Source organism: Diceros bicornis, chromosome 13 (genome assembly GCF_020826845.1).
Source record: "Diceros bicornis minor isolate mBicDic1 chromosome 13, mDicBic1.mat.cur, whole genome shotgun sequence".
Classification (NCBI taxonomy): domain Eukaryota; kingdom Metazoa; phylum Chordata; class Mammalia; order Perissodactyla; family Rhinocerotidae; genus Diceros; species Diceros bicornis.
In genome coordinates, this window is record NC_080752.1 from 44,318,268 (window position 1) to 44,334,711 (window position 16,444).

General features: G+C 42.8%; 1 protein-coding gene across 14 annotated transcripts in view; it reads left to right on the forward strand.

Annotated features, from left to right (window-relative positions):
* EPB41 (erythrocyte membrane protein band 4.1) overlaps positions 1 to 15,490 on the forward strand; it is a 187,410-nt gene extending 171,920 nt beyond the window's left edge. For 7 of the 14 annotated variants that reach the window (XM_058553449.1, XM_058553443.1, XM_058553444.1 and 4 more), the window contains 6 exons: positions 469 to 918; positions 2,128 to 2,256; positions 9,934 to 10,035; positions 11,474 to 11,554; positions 14,194 to 14,298; positions 15,257 to 15,490. In XM_058553449.1, coding sequence (XP_058409432.1) covers positions 469 to 918; positions 2,128 to 2,256; positions 9,934 to 10,035; positions 11,474 to 11,554; positions 14,194 to 14,292 — 861 coding nt within the window. In that variant the 3' untranslated portion in view covers positions 14,293 to 14,298; positions 15,257 to 15,490. The remainder of the gene's footprint in view (positions 1 to 468; positions 919 to 2,127; positions 2,257 to 9,933; positions 10,036 to 11,473; positions 11,555 to 14,193; positions 14,299 to 15,256) is intronic. The other 7 variants (XM_058553448.1, XM_058553450.1, XM_058553451.1 and 4 more) reach the window with 2 other exon arrangements.
* Positions 15,491 to 16,444: the final 954 nt, after the last annotated feature.

Consider the following 16,444-nt stretch of genomic DNA (forward strand, 5'->3'; position numbering starts at 1 on the left):
TAGTATGATGATACATGTGGCTCGGAGAAATGAAACATTTTTCAGCCTGATCAGGCTCCTCAAGAATATGTTTTGTTTGACTCAAATTGCATTGTGCCCTGTGCATAGTAATGAGTTAGGTATTAGGAATGGCAAAATAACTCCTTTAAGTGTGAAGACTGTGTGTTACATGGGGAAGACCATAGTAATATGAAGTGCTTGGTACTGTGTGAGGCACATCAAAATTATTTCTCGGAATAACAATGTTCTAAAAATATGACCAAAATGAGCTTGGAACTGCTTAAGCTGCTAACGTGTTTAGTGAACAGCAGTTCTTCCGTTTGACCAGGTCAGGAGCTAAGATTCTTGGTTTATATTAGTATTAATATTTTTGAGGCCTCTTAAAAGTCGTTGTTGATTCTCAGAGTTCCCTATATTTCCCACTTATTCCTAATCTTCTTGCTTTTGTATGTGTTCATTCATTTGTAGAATATAAATGGCATTCGCACAGAGGAGGTGGCTGCTGTGACAAAGGGGCCATCTACCAACCCTGACTCAAAATGGGAGGGCCCCAAGCATTCAGTAATTTCTAGTAAGAGCCAAATGACCACCCCATCGGAGTCTCCACAAAGCTTTGACTTTGGCTCCCTCTCCATAAGCAGCAAAGAGACAGAAGAGACGGAGCAGGGGGCAGCTGGCTATCTTGATATTAAGGAAATGCCAACAGTCCCAAGTGGGGAATGTATGGGAGTGGAGGAACAGGCCAGTGCCTTAAAGTTCTCAGTGTCACCGGCTTCCTCTCAGCTGCAACTTGGTGAAAAAAAGGCAGAGAGTAGTGAAGAACATGTTACACCAGGAGAGCCACTTGGGAAGCAAAATGGATCATTTCTTGCCTCTCGTGTGGGTAACCAGTTCCCCACCCTCATTCGAAGTTTCCAGGTAGTAACTGACTCAGTGATACAGGTCTACTGACTCACTTTGGGAGAGGGCCAGAATCTGTTCTGTGGAGGAGGTGGTGGTGGTGGTGAGGGTAGTAGCCTCTGCTTTGTTCAAAATCACAGAATAAAATTGAAGCTCTTCACTACTACAAAGAAATTTATTCACAGGAATTAACTCCATGGCTAGCAATGCTTTCTCCCCTGATGACTTAACAAAACTCTTGGGGATAAACTCTAGCTGTTTGTCCTTAGGAAGCTGGTGTAAGTGTGTTCCTCTTTTCCTTGCTCAAGTGTGGGCACTGTAAAGAGGTGAATTTCTGAGACTTCGATGATGAGGAGTTTTCAGTGTTCTGAGACCATGCTCAAAAAATTCAAATACTCTTAATTAAAAGGGGTAACTGATTTTTTAATGAGATTTCAGGCCCCAAATAATTATTTATTTCTTGCAGCCACATAGTACAGCCCACCACTCCCACTGACCCCACTCACAGGGGCTTCCCTGATCATAGGCACTAATCTCCTATGATGAGGTGGATGGCCACTTAACTTTATCACAATCAAATGGTAGTTTTAGGGTGATTTATAGTCTTGGGGAAGGTGAGCTGATGGACAAGAAGCTTTTGATATTCTACTAATGTTCATTCTTCTGAAATTCTGAAATTAATCACCAGGTGGTGGTAGAACTGATTATTTTCTTTCCAGTTTTCCAAATACTGTTTCTTCTCAATAACTCCAAAGTGAATGTCTGACATTGATTTGAAAGAAGTTAATGAATTCCAGGGTAATGCATTCCAATGCCACTGCTGTTTCGTGTACCATCTGTACTTAGTAGAGGAAATGTGGCTGATTTTCTTAATTGTAATGCTACAGTCACAAAGACAAACAAAAATGACTGCTATTTGGCAAATAGTTTTATGTGCAAATTCTGAAGGTCAGTCTGAAGTGTTTTATATCACCAGTCCTAACTGTCTGATCTTACAGCTTTCCATTAAGCATATGGAAGTGATTACAGTAATGCTGTTCTTTAATATTCCCTCCTGATCTGACACCTTGTCAGGGCTACTTTGGAACAGTGTCCAAGTCTTGGGCAGGGATTGAGCTAGCCCTTTGCTTGATTACAGCTATCACTTTGATCAGATCAATGTCAGAAGCTTAGATCTCCACAGCCTTCAGAAGACTCCGGTAACTGTATTTCATTACTGCTTCACAGCCTCCCCTGGTGAAGACTCAGACTGTCACCATCTCAGATACTGCCAATGCTGTGAAAAGTGAAATCCCAACCAAAGACGTCCCCATTGTCCACACTGAGACCAAGACCATCACTTATGAGGCTGCCCAGGTAGGACACGGTTTGATGTTTCAGAACCAAAGACTGAGTAAACACAATAAATAACCTTTCTTCACAGGGTTTCTAATCATTTGCTACCAATAATGCTAGGCTTTTCTGGGGCAGTTCTTTTTAGAAGAGATTACTGATCTAAGGGTGTCCCAAAACACTTTATTAAAAGCAAAATTGTCTTGGATCTGATTGCTTATATCCACCCAATTCAGTCAGGTAGGCCAGTCTAGTATAATGGTTAAGATCATGGGCTTTGGGCCAAACAAACCTGAGTTCAGGGCCTGGCTCCTCCATTTACTAATGTAAGCAACTAATTGAACATCTCTGAGCCTTGATGCCCCACCTCCACCCCACGTGATATTCATATCTACCTCATGATTTTGTTTTGAAGATTATATAAGATACAGTACTGTATGGAATCAACGTGAGCACCGTGCCTGAAAGCATAACTAATTACAGATATGATAATTATAATCAATTTATTACAATTAAATTAAATTTAAAATCAGATAAGAATTCAAGTATTTAAAATTTTTGTTTACCTCCTACTTTTAAGTAAAATTTCTCCTTCATTGTTGGTAATTTGAGTGAGCTAGAGTTGCTTATGTTGAATTGCTGTTTTTTTTATTTTTTTGTTCACAGAAGCCAAAAGTAAGAAAAATCTTTCCCTTTGTAAACTGAGCTATTAATTCATTCCTGCAACAAATATTTGTTGAGCATTTATATATCTGGCCTAAGCAGTGTACACGTCAGAGACAGGCCCTACCCTCTGGAACTTACATTTTAGTCAGAACAGACGGGCTGTTAAACACATAAACAAATGTATACATTTCACACAATGATACGTGCCATGAAGAAACTAAAATAGGGGCCAGCCCTATGGTCTAGTGGTTAGGTTCAGCACACACTGCTTCGGTGGCCCAGATTTGGTTCCCAGGTACAGACCTACACCACTCATCTGTTAGTGGCCATACTCTGGTAGCGGCTCACATACAAAAAAGGAAGATTGGCAGCGGATGTTAGCTCAGAGTGAATCTTCCTCAGCAAAGACAAAAAAAAGAAAGAGACAAAGAAAGAAACTAAAATAGGATAAAGAGTTAGACAATATGGGATTGCATGAAAGGTTGCTACTTTGGGGCTAGAATAGTCAGGAAAATCTGCTCTGAGGAAGTGACATTTTGGCTGAAACCTACAAGATGGGAAGGAGACAGCCATGTGACGCTCTGGCTGGGTGATTTCACCTCAATTCTTTCATTTACTCCTCACATCGCCATGAACTGGATGATGATATCTCCCTGTAGGAAACAGTGTAGCTTGCCAATTAAAAACATGTGCTTTGCAATTAGACAAAATTTATATCCCAGCTCAACCACGTACTAGCTGAATAACTTTAAACACACCGCTAATCCCTCTAAGCCTCTGGTTCCTTGGCTGTAAAATGGGGATAATACTACCTACCATTGCAAGATTTGGGGGAGGATTAAGTGAAATGATGTCTGTAAAGCACTTGGCGTGTTCACAGATATTCATTCAGTTAATGTTCGTATGCTTCCCCCTTCTTTCTCTTATGGTCTGGAGTATGGAATTTGAGTTTGGTAAATAATGAGAGGTTTCTTAAAGTTTTTTTAGCAGTGGTGATATGACATAATTAAAGCAATGATTTCGGAAGATGTGTGCTGAATACATAAATGTAGGGGGTTGCCTGGAGGCAGGAATATGGCTAGAGTAGGTCTTGGGAGATGCTTGTAAAGAACTGAAGTGTTGAGGCCGGCCCAGTGGCGCAAGCGGTTAAGTGTGCACACTCTGCTGCGGTGGCCTGGGGTTCGCCGGTTCAGATCCCGGGCGCGCACCAACGCACCGCTTGTCAAGCCATGCTGTGGCGGCGTCCCATATAAAGTAGAGGAAGATGGGCACGGATGTTAGCCCAGGGCCAGTCTTCCTCAGCAAAAAAGAGGAGGATTGGCATTGGATGTTAGCTCAGGGCTGGTCTTCCTCACACACACACACAAAAAAACTGAAGTGTAGCCTGAGGAAATGAGAAGAAAGAGCTGTGTCAAGAGAGACAGAAATGAATGAATAGGACTTGATAGTGAACAAGACAGAATAAAGAAGGAATAGGAAATTAAGATTGTGCACACTATTAGCCAGAGGAGGTAGGAAAGAATTACTTGTGTTTGGGGGGGATATCTTTAAGTTGTCGCTACCATGGAAACAACCTGTCTATCCATAGGGAACAAGTTAAATAAATTGTGGTACATCCAATTAAGGTAATTCTATGCAGCTATTAAAGAAAGATTCTGGTGAGAATAATCTATGTGATAAACTGGTAAATGACAAAGCACAGTGCAATATGGTATAAATAGTATGCTACTGTTTTTGGGAGGGAAAAGGGATGTATGTACAGCTGTGTGTGTACAAGCTTGTATATGAATATACTATCTCTGAATGGGTACTCAAAACCAAAACCAGTGGTGGCTTCTGATGAAGAAGACTGGAACTGCAGGTCTGTGGTCAGGATTGGAAGGGAGACTGTACTCTATTTTGAAGTTTTTGAATTTTGTAGCATATGCATAAAAGTTGTTAGGGCCACTCTGACTACAGAAGCCCATGTGGTCTGAGTGTAGCCCCTACAAAAAAAGGTAAAAGGAAGCAGTCATTTTTAAATCTCCTAACATGTAAGAGCAATATAGAGGCAGTGTGATGTGCTAGATAAAGTGTGTGGGCTTTGGAGTTAGAGAAACTTGGACCTTAATCCCAACACTTGCTAGTTTTGTCGTCTGTGGCAAGTCACTTAACCTCTTTGAGCCTTAGCTTTCTCTTCTGAAAAATATACCTTTATAAGGTTATTGAGATAAAGATAATATTTTCCTGGCACATAGTAGCTATTCAAAAATGGTAGCTATTGTTATAAATCAATCTTTATTTCATTTTAACCAGGCTTAAGACAGTCAGCCAAGATACAAATTGCTTCTTATTATTGATGCTAGACAGTGGAGTATGGTGGGGAAAAGTGTTGACTTGGGAATCAGATTTCCTGGGTTTGAACCTGCTCCAGCACTTACTAGTGTGCAGTTAAGTTACTGAATCACTCTGTGCCTCAGTTTCCTTGTTTGTAAAATGGAGCTAACAGTAGTTCTACCTAATACGGTTGTTGCGAGGAATAAGTGAATTAATGTACATAAAATGTGCATTTCAGAATGTGCATTTCAAATTAAGTTGTCACTACTATGGAAACAACCTAAATGGTCATCAATAGGAAACAAGTTAAATAAATTATCATACATCCAATTAAGGTAATTCTGTGCTGCTGTTAAGAAAAGCTTCTGGTGGGCCAGCTCCAGTTGCCTAGTGGTTAAGGTCAGTGCATTCTGCTTCGGTGGCCCAGGTTTAGTTCCCAGGCACAGACCTACACTGCTCTGTTAGCAGCCATGCTGTGCTGGCAGCCCACATACTAAAAATAGAGGAAGATTGGCACGGATGTTAGCTCAGGGCAAATCTTCCTCAGCAAAATAAAGTAAAATAAAATAAAATAAAATAAAATGTTAAAAGAAAAGAAAAGCTTCTGGGGGAGGGGGAGGGTGAAAGGGTTAAAGAGGCACATATGTATGGTGATGGATAAAAACTAGACTATTAGTGGTGAATACAATGTAGTCTATACAGAAACTGAAATATAATGTACACCTGAAATTTACACCATGTTATATGCCAATATGACCTCAATAAGATAATTAAGAAAAAACTAAATGCAAAAAAAAAATGCTTCTGGTGGGAATAATCTACATGATAAATTGGTAAATGGAAAAGCACAGTGCAACATGGTGTAAGTAATATGTAGAAAAAAGTACATGGCACATAATAAACACCAGATAATTATCTGCTGTTGTTATTTATTTATATAGTATAACTATTTCTGCATCTGTTTTTATCATCTTGCCAGACAAGTAAGCCCAGAAACCTTTTTTTTTATTCTTCCACAATTCCCACACTTTAGGAACTTGGTGAGAGGAAATAGGGAGCCAGAATAGGGTTTTACTGTTTGTATATATGTGCTTGTGTGTTTGCTTGAGGTACAATTTATCTACAGTGAAATGCACAGATTTTAAGTGTTCGACTTGATTGGTTTTGACAAATGTATGTACCTGTGTAACCAAGACACATTTGGGATACAGAACATTTCCATTACTCCTGAACTTTCTTCATAGCCTTTTCCAGTCAATCTCTACCCCTCTAGGCAGCCATAGCTCTCATTTCTATCACCATAGCTTAGTTTCGCCTGTTCTTGGACTTCATGTAAATGGAAGTATACAGTAGTATACTTCTATGTCTGAACGTGTTTTTCAGAGTCATCCATGTTATATGAACCCACAGTTCACTGTTTTTTATTGTTGAATGGTATTCCATTGTTTGAGTATACCACAATTTGTTTATCCTTTCATTTGTTGATGAATGTTTGCGTTGATTCCAGTTTGGGGCAAATATGAGTAAAGCTGCTATAAACATTCAAGTGCGAGTCTTTGTGTGGTCGTATGTTTTCACTTAACTTGGGTAAACACTGAAGAGTGGAATTGCTGGGTCCACAGGGTAAATGGATGTTTAACTTTATAAGCAGTTGTCAAAGCCACAGTACCATTTTGAGGAAACATTGGTAAGAGGGTCAAAGAAAAGAGGCCCCATGTGGGAAGAGCGTAAGCTGGAAATCATAACAGTGCCTCTTCCATCTTCCACCTTCAGAGACAGAAAGGGGCGAGTAAAGCGGTGGGTGGGAGGTGGAAAAAGACAGCGTCACAGGTTTGGTAGAGGATGAGCTCTTCAGAAGGGTTTAGTCCTCCTGGCATGCAAATTTATATTCTTATAACAATTTATAAAGTACTTCTATTTCTATAATCTCTTTTGATCTTCACAACAATGTTATGGTGGAGGCAGAGCACATGTTACAGTATTGCCTGTAATAAGTAAGAAAACGAGGGCCGGCCCCGTGGCTTAGCGGTTAAGTGTGTGCGCTCTGCTGCTGGCGGCCCGGGTTCGGATCCCGGGCGCGCACCCATGCACCACTTCTCCGGCCATGCTGAGGCCGCGTCCCACATAGAGCAACTAGAAGGATGTGCAGCTATGACATACAACTAACTACTGTGGCTTTGGGGAGAAAAAATACAATAAATAAGATCTTTAAAAAAAAAAAAGAAAGAAAACGAAAGCTCAGAGAAGTCAGAATGACTTGCCCGAGGTCCCACAGCTAGTTACTGTCTGAGCCAGGACCCAAACCCCAGTCTTCAGACAAGAAGTTCTTACTGTTCAAGTCCTAGTTCAAACATTTATTAGCTATAGAACCTTGACAAATTATTTAACCTTTCTGGACCTCCATTTTCTTAACTATACGGTGAGTATAATAATAGTACCTACTTCAGATACTGAGAGGGGTAATTGAGGTAACAGCTACATTATGTGTTTGGCACATAGTAGGAGTGCAATAAATACTAGTTGAGTCTGAATCTGAGGGAGATAAGTGGGTCTGGGCTGAAGAAAGTGTTAGTGAACTAGCCAGTGATATACCTGGTATGATGGTGGCAGGTGTGTAAGACTTAGGTGACACAATCTTGTTCCCTCTCTGTTTTGTCCAGATTCCTACCTGGAAGGGACCCCAGCCAGGGACTCTTCTCCTTGCTAATTCTCTTTTCCTCCTTCTGCCCACTCCCCCAATATCTTCAAGTTTTGGCTCAATGAAATGTGGTCCTGGTTGTAAAAAGGTTGGAGGCCTCTGCTTATAATACAAATGACTTATATGAAGAGGCAGAGAAAGATAGTAACCTGACACGTGTTTTTCTGCAGGGTTCTTTTTTTTTTTTAATTATTTTATTGAGGTCATATTGGTTTATAACATTGTGTAATTTCAGGTGTACATTATTATATCAGTTTTTGTATAGACTGCATCGTGCTCACCCCCAATAGTCTAGTTTTTTTTTTTTCATTTCCTTTTTTTTTTTTTCTTCCAATAGTCTAGTTTTTATATGTCACCATTCCTAAGTGCCCCTTTACCCCTTTCACCCTCCCCCTCACCCCCACCCCTCTGGTAGCCACTAATCTGTTCTTATAATCCGTGTTTTTGTTTATCTTCCACATATGAGTGAAATCATATATATATATGCCACATCTTCTTTATCCAATCATCAGTTGATGGGCACTTGGGTTGCTTCCACGTCTTGGGTGTTGTGAATAATGCTGCAGTGAACATAGGGGTGCATAAATCTCCTGTATTGTTGATTTCATGTTCTTTGGATAGATACCCAATAGTGGGATAGCTGGATCATATGGTATTTCTATTTTTAATTTTTTGAGAAATCTCCATACTGTTTTCCATAGTGGCTGCACCAGTTTGCATTCCCACCGGCAGTGTATGAGGGTTCCCTTTTCTCCACATCCTCTCCAACATTTGTTATTTTTTGTCTTGGTAATTATAACCATTCTAACAGGTGTAAGGTGATATCTCATTGTAGTTTTGATTTCTGCAGGGTTCTTTATGAAAATATAATTGCAGTTCTCTAATTCTCCCTCTGAGATGGTGTACAATACCAGTATCAGGTATTTTGGATCATTATTTTCTGAAAAGCGTGTTGGTATAAGCAGCCTCCATCCTCCTAGTCTTGTTTGTTTCCACCTTGGTCATGGGGTTATAGCAGCTCTGAGTCTACTAACGGCCCAAATGGTTGCTGATAACTGTTCCTCAGGTTGAGTTTGGCCCCTGCCAACCATCTCTCTTCTCTTTTGCTAATGTCATTTCACAGCCTGATCATAATATGTTTGTTTTGGTCATAATATGGTGAGGTCTAGAGAAACAAGAAGTAGCCCCAGCCCTGTTCTCTATAACACTATAGATTCATTGTGTAGCCCAGCATTTTACTTACTTTTAAACCCCTCCTAAAATAAAGAGGATCCATTTCAATAATAGTTTTGTTGCCAGAAATATCATTGAGATATTATGTATATTTCCTTCCACTTTGCTCCAAAGGGACGTTTCCTACCTTATTTTCTCTAGTCTCACATCTCGATCTTCAAAGAAGATAGCCTGAGATTCCTTGGCCCCTTAAGCCCCAGCAAGGACCTTTCCTGGTCCTTTCTAGAAAGTTCTACCCTATGGTTCAGAACCTACCCATGCTTTAGCAACCAAGAGTTTATACCTTTCCTGCCTTGGGTGGTGTGTAAAGAGTTCCAGGTTTGTAGAGAGGACAACTGCCACTTATTACTTTTGAGTCCTTGGACAAATCATTCACCTTCTCTGAGCGTGAGTCTTACCTAGGAGTGCTAATAAGTCTCTGCCCTTTCTATTTATTTCATAGAACTTGTGTGAGCATCAAAAAGGATGATGTTTTGAAAGCCATTTGTGAACTATAAAATGCTGTACACATGCGCATAGTTATTGTCACTCTTGTTGAACCTGTGTCTACACTCCTGCCTCCTTTTTCTGATCCACACCTGTCACTGACCCAGTGCTAAGGAAACTGGACCCATTCAACTGTTTTAGAAGGAGCCTTCTTCCCAGGGGATTTATTTTATTTATTAATTAAGTAAGGAAATCAGGTTTTTGCTTTAGAATGTACCGCTGAACAGCATAGCTGCATCCTGCAACATTTGCCCACAAGGCTTCCTGAGAGACATGACGGTGGGTTGTGTTTCCTTCTGCAGACTGATGACAGCAATGGGGACTTGGACCCAGGAGTCTTGCTGACAGCTCAGACCATCACATCCGAGACCACAAGCAGCACCACCACAACTCAAATTACCAAGGTAACAGACCAGCTAGAACTTCCTTCTGGAATCCAGTGACATTCCAAGCTTGCTGCCTCTCTGCAAAAAGGACCCCAGTCTGTAAGCAAGGGTTTTCAGCTCCAGCCCTCCTGAGCCAAATTAGTCCAAGTGTCCCCAGTGGGAAGGCCCTGCTGCTTTCCCCAGCAGTGACCCTGGGGAGACCCTGAGAGTATCCCTGCCTCCTTAGTCGTCTCAGGAAGTCACGCGTGCTTGTTCTCTTTACACGTCTGTCAGTCTCTCTGGTCAGCAAGTCCCCTATCTGGCTGTGGAGGTAAGTCTAAAAAGTCAGTTTAAGGGCAGGTATTGTTGGTATTATTATGCAACCATATTTTCCAAACCAAAAATCAGAATTCAAAGTCTGACAAAGAATTTTGATGTCATGTCATAAGGGTCAAGTCCATGGGAACTGTAGTTTAGATGCTGAAATATTGGAATTATTAGAATATTGTTTATAAGAGCAAGAAGGACAGAGTATCTAAAATTGGAACTACTCCCAGAAAATCAGAGACAATCCATATTTGCTGTAGCACTAGAGGAAAATGCATTTTCTTGTAAGTAAGAAATCTAGATTCCTGACCAAGCTCTGTCAACACACAAATGACTGGAAGTCGGTTACTTAATGTGTCTAGACCTTGGTTTTCCTCATCTGTCCAGTAGGGAAACCTACCCACCCTGAGGGGATCATTTGCGGGTCTTTTGACATCAATAATATGAAAATACTTTAAAACAAAGAGCCTAATTTCAAGCTGTGTGACATTTTTGTTCATAGTCTTTTGATTTTTTTTTTCCTCTTGAAAATAATCAAATAAAATATATAGGAAGGGGCCAGCCTGGTGGTGTAGTAGTTAAGTTCGCCTGCTTCACTTCAGCTACCCAGGGTTCACAGGTTTGGATTCCGGCAGGGACCTACATACCGCTTATCAAGCTTTGGCAGCATCCCCTATACAAAATAAAGGAAGACTAGCATAGATGTTAGCTCAGGGACAATCTTCCTCAAGCAAAAAGAGGAAGATTGGCAACAGATGTTAGCTCAGGGCCAGTCTTCCTCACACACACGCACGCACACACACAATATATATGTAGAGAGAGAGAGAGGAAAAGAGCAAAAAAAGAAACACCTATCTATTTTGTTTACTCACTGAATTTCTGTGGTATTTGGGAGGAAGAAAAAGAGAAAAGTAAATATATAGAGAATTGTGACTTTCTGTTTCACTTATTAAAGATTTTAGCAATCCAAAGGGATAGAGGCATGCTCATTTTAGCAGGTCCAGCCAAGATTTTGGACAAATGGGTGAGAAGGCTGTCCTATCCAGTACCCAGCAGCAGATTAAAATGGAGTGGAGCTTTCAGAATAATCTCTTGCTGTTTCCTTTTTTTTTTTCTTACTTTCTGTCTCATATGACTCCCTCCCTTTCAGACTGTAAAAGGTGGGATTTCAGAGACCCGAATTGAAAAGAGAATTGTGATCACAGGAGATGCCGATATTGATCATGATCAGGTGGGAATGCTAAGGGGATTCTGGGCATGGGAGGTCTCCGTGGGCAGGAAGACTGATGGATGCAGGAGTTGGCCTGCAAAAGACACCACTGCCAGCTTCATCTCCAAAGTGCCCCCTTGGCTACTCTAGCTCTTAATGGAGAAGGACAAAGGGAATCAGACCTCAGAGGCCTGTGGGATGGGGGCCACAGATTGGGGAAGCAAGGACGTGAAATAGAAAGAAAATGGGCTTCGGACTCAGAGACTTGAGTTCAGGTTCTGGTTCTTACCATAGTCTAGCTCTTAACTCTCTGGGCCTCCAGTTCCTCCTCCATCAGATGGGCATTATAGCATCTTCCTCTCAAGGTTGTTGTGAGAATCAAGTGAGATATGGGATGACAGCATGTGGCACATAGTGGGCTCCAGGTGGTTGGCACTGTTGCTCTTCGGGGGCTATTGTACACCTAAACCTGTGCTAGAGACCATGGATGATACCAGACACAGGAAGGTGTGAGCTCTGCCCTCAGAGGGCTGTCAGAGCGGAGACACCTAGAGGGAGCATAGTAGGATGGACTAGAAGTCAGGAGAATTGGAACTTGACTTCTGTCCTAGATGTGTCACTAACTTGCCGTGTGACCTTGGACAAATCACTTTATCTCTGATTTTTTTTTCCTCTCCTAAAAGAGAATAGGTTGATCTATATAATTTCTGGGCCCTTCTGAGTGCTAAAATTCTATGTTTTTATGTTAATTAGGTGCTAATTGTGTGCTACAAGCAATTAGCAAATAATAAGGTCAGGATTAATGTTCCCAATTCTCTCTCTGCTGGGTGAGGTTAGAACAGTAAAGCTGCAGAGAAGAGGGGGTGGAAGAGACTCTATGCAAATGCTTCTGGAATCTTGACAGGCGTGCTGGAGCAATAATTCTGTGGCCTTTATGCTGATATGCTGAGTGCCTTAAACAAAAAAAAAAAGAAAGAAAGACTAAGCTGCAATGCTGACAATTCCCTTGGTAGCGGGGTTGAGACTTAGAGCTGAGAATGCCAGGCTCAGGGTCCCAGCAACAAGGCTGCAAAGCCCAAGTGGAAGGCCTTGCAGCCTGTTTGCACCGGCTCAGTGGATCTGCTGCATCACCAGCCTGCACGCACCCACTCAGTGTGAGCCCCTGCTATGTGCTCAGTCAGTGCTAGACGGCAGGAGCAGTGGGATGGGAAGGTGTTTTGGGTTTGGAGTGAGACAGACCCGGGTTGAATCCTGATTCTACAACTTACTGGCAACTTGCCCTTGAGCAAGTTATTTTACTTCTCTGAGCTATAGTTTCACCATCTGTAAAATAAAGATAATCATAGGTTTATTTCAGGGTTGTTGTGACATAGGGCAAGCATACTTGATAGCTCAGAGAGATGCTCCAGTCTCTCTCAGGTCTCCTAGGTACTGAGGGATACATGGAAGGATAAGACATGGTACAGTCTGGATGGGGAGGGAGGCACTTTAAGAAGGACTGTTCAGGAGAAGTAGTGTGGTGCAGGCTTTCATAGAGAGATAGGTGTAGGCCAGAGTAACCAAAGGGAGGGCTTGGGCTGGGCCTTGAAACATGAGCAGCTGAGTTGAGCAAACAGGATCAGGGAGGAGGAGCAGGGGCCTATAGAGGTGGCAGCTCCAAGAATGGCTTTCATGCAGTCAAAAGACCAAAAGAAGAATTTCCCTTCTTCCCTCTTCCCTCCTAGAGATAGTTCTTAAGAGCCAGGGTCAACAGTCAGCTAGTCAGATCCAGCTGGAGTCCTTTCTGATAGGGGGGCCTGTCTCTGAGAACCCCCATGCCATCAACCGGCCAAAGACTGTGTTGAGCTCTTCCTCCTTGGGGTGCTCTGAGCTTTAGGCTCAGAGACTTGCAGCCCAAGGAGAGCAGTGGTATCATTGTTCTTCTTTGACTTTCCCTCTGCTCCCTCTAGCTTTTCTGAAATGATCAAAACTCCTCCAGATGCTAAAACAGTGTGTCCCTCCAAAACTGAAAGACAGTGTGCTGAAGAGGAAAGTCTGATGGACTTCAGTTAAAATCCCTTTTGCATTACATCCTGGCTGTGAAACATTAAGCACTTTATTTAACCTCTGAAGCTCAGTTTCCTCGTCTATAAAATGGAAATAATGATACTACCCTAATTCATTCAGTTGTTGTGAGGATTAAGTCAATAATAATAAGAAATGTGCTCAGGCCAGTGCATGGCAGCTAATAGGTCTTACCATTCTTCCTTCCTTTCTTCTCTCTACTCTAGCCTAAGACATCTCTTCCTTCTTGTAGCATGCTTCTTTATTTTCCTCTCCTGTCCTGAACTTCACAGTTACCCTCTGTTGAACACAGATTTTGCTTTGCCGTTTAGACTCACTTCTTGAGTGAATCCTCCCAGACCTATGCAGGCAGGTGCAGGTGTCACCCCTGAAGTCCCTCACTGATTCCTTGAAGACAGCTCCAACCTTCCCTGTCCCTCTGTTTTCAGTCCAAGAGCCTCCCTATGCAGAACGGCGTGGGTAAGGTCACTATGAGCTTGGCTTAGCCTAAATGCTACTCTGCAACTACAGACAGAAGGGTTGAATTTGCCAGAGGAATGATGTCCTGTGGACCCCTGGCTTCCTTGCCTGAAGAGCTTTGTTTCTGCCTTTCTCAGGTCCTTGTACAGGCCATCAAGGAGGCAAAGGAGCAGCACCCAGACATGTCAGTGACCAAGGTGGTCGTCCATCAGGAGACCGAAATCTCTGAGGAATGAGCTCAGGTATGGGCTGTTCTTGCTGGGGTGGAGGGTGCTCACTGTCTCAGCCTCAGAGAGCACTAGAAGGTAACCCTGGCTGCTCCGGGAGCCATTCCCCTGGAGGTGTCCACACTGGGGCTTGATAAAGTGAAGGCAGAGGAGAGGCTGGTGAGGGTGATATAGGAGGTTATTAAGTATTTGGCTCCAACTAAAGCAGCTAGGTCTCCTTGTGTCCCCCTGCCCTTAGCAGTGCCAGCAGTGATGGGTTGGAGGAGATACCCCAGACATGGGTGTAAACCCCCACCCACCTCCTGAATCTTCGTGCATCCTCCATCTCCCCTTCCCTCTCTTCTCTCTGCTGCTCTGCTCTCTGCTGTCACAGGCATCTCTGATCCTAAACCTGGGAGGGCCAGAGGAGGAGAACAAAACCAAGAAAAGTGGGACCAGGCTGTCTGGAAATGGGGGGGATTGGAGGACAAGGGAGAAATGGCTGAAGCTCTGGAGCCAGACTAGAGAGTTGGAAGCAGGGTAGCTGCTTTTTGGGAGCCAGAGATCCAGATAAATTTATGCCTAAAAGTCGTTTACTAATGACTTGAAGAAGCCGTCAATCACCAGGTAGGACTGGGCCCTGTAAAACTGCTCAGGCCCGGATTGTCACTCGTGGCCACAAGAACTTGGCAATGGGACTGGGTAGCTGTCTTTTTTGCAATATTTAAAAATTTTGGGCCGGCCCCGTGGCTTAGCGGTTGGTTAAGTGCGCGCGCTCCGCTGCTGGCGGCCTGGGTTCGGATCCCGGGCGCGCACCGACGCACCGCTTCTCCGGCCATGCTGAGGCCGCGTCCCACATACAGCAACTAGAAGGATGTGCAGCTATGACATACAGCTATCTACTGGGGCTTTGGGGGGAAAAATAAAAAAATATAAATAAATAAATAAATAAATAAATAAATAAATAAAAATTTTGTTGCTTTCTTTTCTCTAGGAACTATCCTACCCCCGACTCCCTGCCCGTCTCCCATCTAAGAGAAAACCAGCAAAATGATAAAGAAGCTAACCTGCAATCGTCAAACTTCAGACTTTCAAGATTATTCTACACCACCAGAAAATTAATTTCATTTTCTATTTGGAGTTTATACCAAGAGAGTCTTCTAGATATCACTGATCCTTTTGAATACCTTTTTCTATATTGTAATACCAGAAATTGTTCAGCTTTTCACTCTGTGGACAGTTTTTAAAGCACTTTTTGGTTTTTATGAGGTGGTTTGTAACCTTTCAGCCTAGCCTCTGCCCATTTATTTCCAACCCAGATACTGACAGGGTCCACAGAATTCTTTGAGAAATCCTCAAAAGACTCTGTCAGCTGTGTTGGGGGCCAAAGCCAGCTTGATGAGGCCTCCCTGCTCCTCCTCTAGTTTGTACCCTTTGGATGACAGCAGGAACTTCATAAACCAGCCCTTGCTCAGAGCCAGTGATGTGACTTTACCATGTGAGGCAGGGCGGCTGCCCTGATCCACAGACCCCAGGAAAATGTCCCTGTCCCTTTGTTGAGGGTGGTTTTGGTGAGGCAGAGACCTCTACTAAGAATGTAGTCTTGTTTTTCCTTCCTCCTTCCTGTTCTTTCTTTCTGGAGCTTCTTTAGATCAAAGACCAAGAAGCTGCTTCAGATATATCTGATACTGTGAATGTTTGAACATATCGGTGGCCTTCACCTTCCTGCCCTCCCTCCCCGTTACCTCATCAGAAGCAGTGGCTCTGCAAAGTGCTCCCCCACCTCCCATCTCAGGAGACCAAAACTCGCGGGAAAATAGGCACTTTTGGCCAAAAGCTCTAATGGCACATTTTTAGTGGTGATTTGGGCAAGGAAAGTTAACGAGGTTTTTAAAAAGGTTTTCTAGTCCTGGGAATGTGCTCTTCACACAGGGGAATGGTGGGGTTTACCTCAGTCAGATCCTGCTAAGAAGTTTTTCCAGGAGACCATCCCTGGGCCTTTCTTTAATCCTGGAACTATAGGGAATGTGACTCAGAGAGGAGGTTGTGTTCCTTGACTTTCTCCTCCTGACCAGCACCTGCCTAGAGACACCTTTCTGGAGCAAGGGAATTGGCTTTTAGGGGCCATCCTCCCCACAGAACCCCACACGACAACGGGTACAATACCAGCTCCGCTCATCCC